This window comes from Brassica oleracea, chromosome C6 (assembly GCF_000695525.1).
Source record: "Brassica oleracea var. oleracea cultivar TO1000 chromosome C6, BOL, whole genome shotgun sequence".
Lineage (NCBI taxonomy): Eukaryota > Viridiplantae > Streptophyta > Magnoliopsida > Brassicales > Brassicaceae > Brassica > Brassica oleracea.
Window position 1 is genome coordinate 24,856,427 of NC_027753.1, and position 8,475 is coordinate 24,864,901.

At 34.3% G+C, this 8,475-nt stretch overlaps 2 protein-coding genes across 2 annotated transcripts; both read right to left on the bottom strand.

Annotated features, from left to right (window-relative positions):
* Positions 1 to 2,030: 2,030 nt before the first annotated feature.
* Positions 2,031 to 4,425, bottom strand: LOC106298733 (ALA-interacting subunit 5). Its single transcript, XM_013734882.1, has 8 exons — positions 4,203 to 4,425; positions 3,686 to 3,744; positions 3,531 to 3,605; positions 3,324 to 3,437; positions 3,167 to 3,237; positions 2,793 to 3,090; positions 2,304 to 2,593; positions 2,031 to 2,221 (listed from the first exon to the last, which is right to left on the bottom strand). Exons 1-8 carry the CDS (start codon positions 4,267 to 4,269, stop codon positions 2,170 to 2,172), a joined length of 1,026 nt encoding a protein of 341 aa, XP_013590336.1. The 5' UTR covers positions 4,270 to 4,425; the 3' UTR covers positions 2,031 to 2,169.
* Positions 4,426 to 7,407: 2,982 nt separating this feature from the next.
* Positions 7,408 to 8,178, bottom strand: LOC106297819. Its single transcript, XM_013733982.1, has 2 exons — positions 7,779 to 8,178; positions 7,408 to 7,673 (listed from the first exon to the last, which is right to left on the bottom strand). The coding sequence occupies exons 1-2, from the start codon at positions 8,176 to 8,178 to the stop codon at positions 7,408 to 7,410; spliced, it is 666 nt and encodes a 221-aa protein (XP_013589436.1).
* Positions 8,179 to 8,475: the final 297 nt, after the last annotated feature.

An 8,475-nucleotide genomic window follows, 5' to 3' on the forward strand; every position in this document is an offset into this window, starting at 1 on the left:
TAATGAATTTCATTGACATTTCTGATTCTGGAAATATAGATCAAGTTTACATTTTTAAAATTATTGCGCAATCTTTCTATCTCACCATGTAAAGTCGAGATGTGTCTTATGCAGCTACTTAATCAGAATGATTCAACATCATCCATTTAGTCTTTAAGATTACATCTATACTATTAAATCAGGATCCTATTTTAATTTTTTTGGATTCTGTCCTTGAATTTTCATTATATTTATATCTAATGTCATTTTTTTCACTCATAAATATAATTAATTTTAATATATGAATTTACAAAAAACATGATGAATATGAGTTTCCTTATAAATCATAGGTATTATATTAAATTACCTAATTTTTAGCCAATTTAAAAGATTGCAATCTTTCAACTTAATACTTAACAAAAATGATTTTATAATTAACATATATATAATCATATCTAATTTTAAATTTATTGAATATTCTCAAATCTAGGTTATAAATTATTGTGAATAATTATTTGATTTCGTTTGATCTATGTGGAGACCGGTTCACTTTCACAATGTAAATTTCCAAGTGTATTAATTTTTTTACTAACTTTTCTTTTATGGTTTTTAACTAAATTTACATTATTTTGAACCCACTAAGCATGACAATCGTACATATTAAGATTTTTATACATGAATTAGACTGATTTAATTTTCTATTTTTTCAAAATAAAAAATCTAAACATTGTTTTCAATTTTTAGAATGGAACTAAACATTTATTAAGAAAAATACAATACACATATATTTTTCTAAAAATTAAATGATTTTGGTCACTCAAAATAAACCCAAACCGGTCTAAATATATGATCAATACAATTTCATGAATCTAAATAGATAATATTATTGAAAACTTAAAAGTAAATGGGTTCAAACGGTCGAGACGTATATGTTTTCGTCGAAAATGTGACGGATTTAAATAAGGTAGATCTACCATTTTATCATTTTTAACAAAGCATTTGATGAACTTTTATTATATTTTTACAAAGTATAATGTTTCGCGCTTTTAAAACGCGGATCAAAATCTAGTAAACCAACTGTATTACTATCAATCCATGAGGCATAGATTTCACAAATCCCACAATCAAAAAAGAAATAGTGTGTAATTTTTAACTAAGTGATTCACATAATTTTCAAGCACCATTAATTAGGGGTGAGCACTTCGGTTATTTTCTCGGTTCAGTTCGGGTTTGGTTCGGTTTGTTTAGTTCGGTTCTAGTATTTTTCCAATCGAAATAAATCATAGTTAGTTTGGTTTGGTTCGGTTTGTGTTTGGTTCGGTTTATATTCGGTTCGGTTTGTATTCCATTTGGTTGGATTTATTTTTTGGATCAGTTTATTTAAGTTCTTCTTAGTTAGGCATAAATTATGTAAACATAAACTATGCGAACTAAATTCAATATAAAACTGAAACAAAAACCTTTAAAAAATCACAAAATATATAAGAATTAAAACAAATGAAAGTTAACTAAAATAAAAAAAACCAACATCATTAGTAATATCTTTTATATCATTATTAAAAAGCTTGCAATGAATCATCTTCCATATGACGTTGTGGAGAAGAACTTTTGTTTTTAATAAAATTTGCTTTAGGTTTTAAGTTTAGATTTAACATCCATGTTTACATATATAAGAATATAAAGATACAGATTTTTCTATTTTTTTAAATCAAATATTTTAATGATTACATAGTTGGTTAGAAGAATATATGTTAATAAATGAAAAATGGAAAATATGTGGTATGATATTAGAATTTTAGTATATTGGTATTAGTAAAATTTTTAATTTAAATAATTACAAAACACATCGGTTTCTCGGTTCGGTTTAAAACCGAACAATTCGGGTTAAGGAAATATTCAACCGAATGGTTTGAAATAGACTTTGGTTCGGTTTGAATCAGTTTTGGTTAATTGGTTCAGTTTGACTCGGTTCGGTTCAGTTTTTTTTTTTGCCCACCCCTACCATTAATAATAGTCTTACCAACATTATATGAAAAAAAAACCAATAAATAAAATGTTGTTGTCAACAACATTGAATCATATAAGGACTTATTATATACTTTTTTATTTTCCTATTTTCATTTATTTTGTTAGCTCAGCCTGGCGATGAAGGGAACAAGACTGAAAAGCCTCGACCAACTCTAATATCTGTCAACCTCCAGGACTTCTGTTCCACGAAAGGTACGAGGGATCTCCGAGTTGCCTGTAACTCATAAGACAACAAATATCATTTCACTGTACACAATCATTGAGAAAATATTAACATATGATGATGAAGAAGGTACCTTGGCTTAACTAGATACAATACAGAGAATGTAACGGCCAGGAACAAGCAGATGCTTCCCACAGTCAGGTAAGCAACCCCGAGGAAATCGTTCCTTCCACCGAGCCAGCTAGTTGTTGATAGCACGAGCTTCTTCTCACCATTGAAGCTGTAAGTGTTGTAGTTGTTCTCCAACAAGACCATTATGGTGTCCCCTGCGTTCAGGTCCGTTTCAATCTTCCCATACAGCTTCCTAAATATTGGCAAAGCCGCGGTTCGCATCCACACTATCAGGTCTTCTTGCTCACTCAACTGTACAAACAAAGAGCACACTTACAACTGTTAACATCCCATTCAAAAAGAATCTAAATTGATCAGGGCCGGTTCTCGACACAACCAGATGAAACTTTTGGCCCTTAAAATGTCGAATTCTTTTTTATTAAGATTAACCTAAAAATGTTTTTGTCCACAAGAGTCGGTCCTGAAAATGATACTAATTTTTTTTTATTACCGGTTTCTTGGGATCAAGAGTTCCACCGCCTATAGGAGCACCTGTCTGAAAGTTTTTAGGGTAGACATTTTTCCCAAACTTACTGTCTCTGTCACTCTTCCATGAGATGTCTTTCTTATTCACGAGAAGCTCTTGGCTATTTCTCGAAAATTTATAAGTATCATTGAACAAACTCCAAGCTACAAGACCACATGGAACAATTGGGTGTCCAGCCACATTATCCTCAGGTGCACAAGTCTGCACATCATTCTCTTCTTTTGGACTTCTTAGCTGTGCATCGTTTCGGCTTTTCACATACCTACATATGTAATCAACCAGAGCTGTAACTGACACCACCAACACATATTCATGACGTGAAGCCCTCATGACAATACCGTCTATGGTTTTGGTAGTAATTCTCGAGTTGGTAGTATACATAGACAGGATGTTTCATAGTTTTTGTGACCTGCAGAAACAGAGAAAAATTTGTGAATGAGCCATAACTAAGAGAACAGCTAACATATTTATACACCCATAGAAGAAGATGTCTACCGTTATTGTTCTGTTACACATTTTATCTCCTTCACTCTGTATGTAAGCGACCTTGTTGGCCCTAGATGATTCTGGAACACAGTCTGTGTCATACCGATCAACAATCTCAACGACCTTCATGCATGTATGATAATGAAACACATCCTCAATAAGCTAGGAAACAAACATGAGAAAAAGACAGAAAACGTTAGCCTAATGAAGACATACTCCCTGAGAAGCAAACAGGCAGATCACTCCGAGGGGAATGAAGACAACCCCAGCAACAAGAAATGTCAAGATCACCTGCAAATAGAAAACAACAGTTAGAAAATAGAAAAGGAAGGAAGCAACATTCGATGTGACATAACAGAGAAGGAACTCACCCAGCTTGGAGTGAGAATTGGCTTGCAAGCTGGAAGCTCCTGCTGAGTAAATCTTGAATCTGGTAAGGAATATTTTGAGGATAACACAACACTTGTTAAGAACAGAGAGAACCCAAATCAAATTCCACGATTTGGTTTTATGGAGAAAGATGGTAAACGTTACAAACAAAAAGCTATAGTAATCCAACAGCCAAACGTAAGTTTATACACTAATTCAACATAAAATGAAATTTTCGTCCAGGACGAGGATAACTTAAGACACAAAGCTGATGAACAGTATCTAGTCGTATACATCCAAGAATCAAGACCAAACATAGAATATACAAGAATGCCTTGTGTACACACATGTAAAGATAGATTTTGCCATGATACGAAACATGGTGATCAAAAAGGCATAGAACATCATAAACAAAGAATAAAGTTTCTGACTTTCCGTGGGAGAAAAAACAAGAAATGCATCAATGTATGTACGGCATGAAAAATTGTGAAAGTTAGGGGTGATAGATAGATAGATCACATTTTGGTCGCTTCGATGTTTTCTTTACACCAGAAGGCTCAGACGATCCTCCTCCACCAGAACTCATTGTCCAACCAAATCAAAGGATATTTGTCTTGGCGATTCTGAATAGAAGAAACGATGGAGAAAACAGATCCAACTCTAATGGTGGCAAAGAATGTTAGGTACGAGATGATAAAGAGAGAAATCATTTTTGGTATTGATTGGAAACTTTTTTGAGTACTATGCGGAGGAGCCAAAACGTGTACTATATTTTTAAACCGTATTCTTATTGTAGCTTTTTCCTTTTCTGTAAACAGCATGTCTAGTATACTATACTAGTAGTGTAACGCCTCGTCAGTGGGCTCTATGACCGTACACTTGTCTCGTGTGTCCCACCATGCATCCAACCAACCACTGATGTGTTGAGTTTTAGAATGTTATTTTCCGTGTTTTAAATTACACTGAATCACTTCCCAGTGTCATCCATACACTATTCTAATTTAAACATGCTTAACTCTGAATTCTTTAGTTATGACCGAAAAATAATTGTCATTTGTTGACATAGATAATCTCTTAATTATTCAACATTAACTACCATATATATTTAATTGAGATTTTACAATGTATCCCACTATCATCTTTGGTCTATTAAAGTTTGGTACCCTCATGTCCGGGAGAAGATACGAGAGTTTGTAAATTTCAAACACATACAGTACTCTTTCTGTTATAACATGTGATATGGTTTTATCGCATCTCCTATGTGCTTATATTCAGAGGCGGATCCATGTGCATAGAAATAGGTTTTTTAGGCTTACAAAATATAAATCATCAGCTTTAATGGCTCTTTTCCTTATGGCTGGCCCCTATTAATCTGGGTTCTATCCCACTTTACACCTTATTTTTACTTTTTTTTATCTCCTCTTTTACTTACAAAATTAAAACCCATTATTTGTGACTCATGTTTAAATAATTCCTAGGTCCGCCACTGCTTATATTGTTGTCAATGTGGCTACTAATATGATGTATGACTATTATGGCTGGAATGCTAGTTTTTAACAATGTTTCTGATGTGATCTTGAATTTCTGAGCAGACCATTTTCTTCGTAGCTGTTTTGAGAGTTTTTCGTTTGTATGATTCATTTGCATGTTTTATTCAACAGGGTGCACTTAATGTGCCAATGTGGTCATCCGAAAAACTCCTGAAAATGGGGATGCTTTCCTTGCTTACGAGTTCACAGGTTTCTCTAATCATCTTTGTTTCTTGTGCTACTTAGGTGAGGAAAATCATGTTCACAGGATCAACACAGAACTTGGAAAGAAGTAGATGATCTTGTTCAGGTAGAGTCATTAGTACAAGATGCTGTTTCCAAGGTTTATTTTCCCCCTTAGCATCCTTGTTAAGCAAGGCCATTCATATTTTTATATTTGTAGAGGCAATTCAGAAATAAACAATTTTTGTATTTACCCAATTCATTCTAACAAGCGGTAGAAGTTTATGTATTTGTTGTTGTCTTCCTAAAGGGAGCAAAAATCTTTCTGGGCGGTAAAAGGCGGCACGGTCTAGGGATGACATTAGAAACATTTAATGTTCCTTGCATTTATTTTATCAGAACTAATTAGCTTCTCTCAGGGAGGAGATTTTCAAACATGTAGCTCTCCTTATTCGGTTAAAAACCAAGTAGGACGCAGTCAGAATCACTAATGACACTATTGGAGATTTGGAGATGAGGGTTTTGGTTGTTTAGACTTAAAATTGCACCTCATCTGAATGACAGATGGTGAAACAAACAACCTTTTAGTACTTTTTCTGTATGTTGAATTCTCGGGCTAACAAAACAAAGTAACTGACGAAATGTACGTGTGTGTGCAGGACTTGCTGCTTATATATCCACAAACAGTAGTGTCTAATGATCGTGGCGTTTCTCTGAAGTACTTGAATACGTACTTGTAAGAGTAAACAAAAGACTCAATCAAAAGAGGCACGACTAGAAATAGAAGAAGCACATCTTCCAAATTATAGCCATACATTTGCTTACATCTTTTAACTCCAGGGAGTGAAGCAGACTGGTCTTGGGAGGGAAGGATCCAAGTATGGTATGGACGAATACCTCTAGCTAGGTAACTCAGAACACTTGTTTCTCTCATAACAACATATGCTTCATCTTATCGAATCACCTTGTTTAGAGATTGGATTGATTATGATATTAGAAATCTCACATGAAGATGTAAACAAGTGCAAGTTTATAGATGGTTACAAAGTGTTCTTTATATTTGGCTCGTAATGTTCATTTGCTTTGAACTTGTTTAAGTGAATTTTTGTGTAATATTCGGCAGGTTTTGCTTTGTATTATGTATATACTCAAAAGAGAGCGGTCATGTTTTTTTATTACGATTATTAGAAATTCCTACAAGTCGACTTTTTTTCATCAGTATCTTATAATATAAAACACTTATACTTCTCATGTTCCACACTGTTATAACATTCAGTTCATTTCTGCTTATAAAGTATTCTACAGTTAGATTGATTCTGAAAATACTTAAAAATTGTCTAATTTGCTAAAAAAAAATTATTATCTAGTAGATATTTTGGATATAATATATATGTTCAATTTTTATTGGGATCGAAATCTATTTTGCAAAGAATAACTAAGTTACATAGTCTTAGCCTTTTAAAAGATTTACGGACATATGATTCAAAACTTCTTAGCTATTCAAAAAAAAACGTTGAATTATTTTTCAAAATAGAGTTAGAATACATGCTTCTAGGCCAAACTTGGGATTTTTTTTGGGTTTTTGCCAAAACTAACCCACAACTTGATTTTAACCCTAAACTTATACTCAAACTTGAATCAAATGCAAAACTAACCTAAAAGCTTAGTGAAATTACAGCTCAGCCCCTTGTGAACAAACAAAAAAACAGAAGCCATTTTTACGAATATAGCCCCAGTAAGTCGTCTGAGTCGTCTGAGATGTTGGAAGTCGTCTGGACGACTGAAGTTTAAGTCGTCTGGTACCAGTTTATTTTAAAAATAATTTATAAATCTTGTAAAAAAATATTTTGATGCGTGAAAAATAAAAATCAGGTGATTATAAACAGTTTTAAGTGATATAAATTAAGATATGATAAAATTGATTTGTTTTGAAGATAGATGAGTGGAAGTATTGAATCATGATATTCTTTGGTTTAGGAGTTTGGCAAACATATGTTGTAGTACTGGATGACTTACTTAAAGGTCTTCTGGACGACTAACCAGTCCCTTATGAACTCCAGCAGGAACTGAATAGGAAATCCTCTTGCTCGCTTCAGTGCGGAGTTAATTGATTCAGCGATATTGCTCGTTTTTAAGTTGTACCTGTCTCCCTGACAATGAACCCTAGACCATAGGGTCACATCGGCTTCCTCCAGATAATCAGCAAGATCCGGATTTGCACTCCGTATCTCATCCATGTACCGATCAAAATCGTAAAGTGTATGAGCATAAGCAGCACCTTTCACCAAGTACAAGAGATGCTTCCCTTTATACTTTTTGACAATATTCTCTTGAAGGTGATAATAACATATTCCTCGGGTTGCCCAAGGAAACACCTTTTCACACGCATTTATAATGGAGGCGTGCCTGTCGGAGACTATCACCAGAGGATACTCATCAGATACACAGCTCGCCAATTTTGTGAAAAACCATTCCCAAGATTCATCATTCTCACCATCTACGATCCCAAAAGCCAATGGATATATCTGAAAATTACCGTCTTGTGCGGCTGCAACCAACATAGTACCCCCATACTTCCCACTTAGGTGAGTCCCATCTACCACAATGACCCTTCTCTGATACTTAAATCCTCTGATCGAAGCTCCAAAAGCAAGAAATAGATACTTAAATCTATTCAGAGAATCAAGTTCTATAGCTGTGATAGAACCCGGATTTGCTGCCTTGATTTGCTCCAAATATGAAGGCAGTCGCTCATACCCGTCTTCCGCTGATCCTCTCACCATTTCTTGCGCATATAACAATGCTCTGTATGAAGTGGTGTAATCAAGTGTCATGCCAAACATGTTCTTCATTGCATCTTTGATATGCTGCGGATTCAACCCATCAATGATTCCCACTCGATCTATGAAAAGTCGACCAATGTACTTCGGAGTACAACGTTTCCGCTGAGCGATTCTGTCTAGGATGGAACATGTATGATGAGTTGCCAAATACTTGGTTACCCAAAACGTTTTAGTCCCATGTTTCACACTTGCTCGGACCTTCCATTGACAACCACTAACACGACATGTTGCCACAAA

What these genes read in the sequence shown, in the direction of transcription:
- LOC106298733 (XM_013734882.1), bottom strand. Translation starts at nt 4,269, where the DNA reads ATGAGTTCTGGTGGAGGAGGATCGTCTGAGCCTTCTGGTGTAAAGAAA. An exon ending in TGTGTAACAGAACAATAACG is followed by an intron (nt 3,238 to 3,323) that starts GTAGACATCTTC and finishes CTGTTTCTGCAG; the next exon opens with GTCACAAAAACTATGAAACA. An exon ending in TACTACCAAAACCATAGACG is followed by an intron (nt 3,091 to 3,166) that starts GTATTGTCATGA and finishes TTACATATGTAG; the next exon opens with GTATGTGAAAAGCCGAAACG.
- LOC106297819 (XM_013733982.1), bottom strand. Translation starts at nt 8,178, where the DNA reads ATGGTGAGAGGATCAGCGGAAGACGGGTATGAGCGACTGCCTTCATAT. An exon ending in CGCCTCCATTATAAATGCGT is followed by an intron (nt 7,674 to 7,778) that starts GTGAAAAGGTGT and finishes ACTTGGTGAAAG; the next exon opens with GTGCTGCTTATGCTCATACA.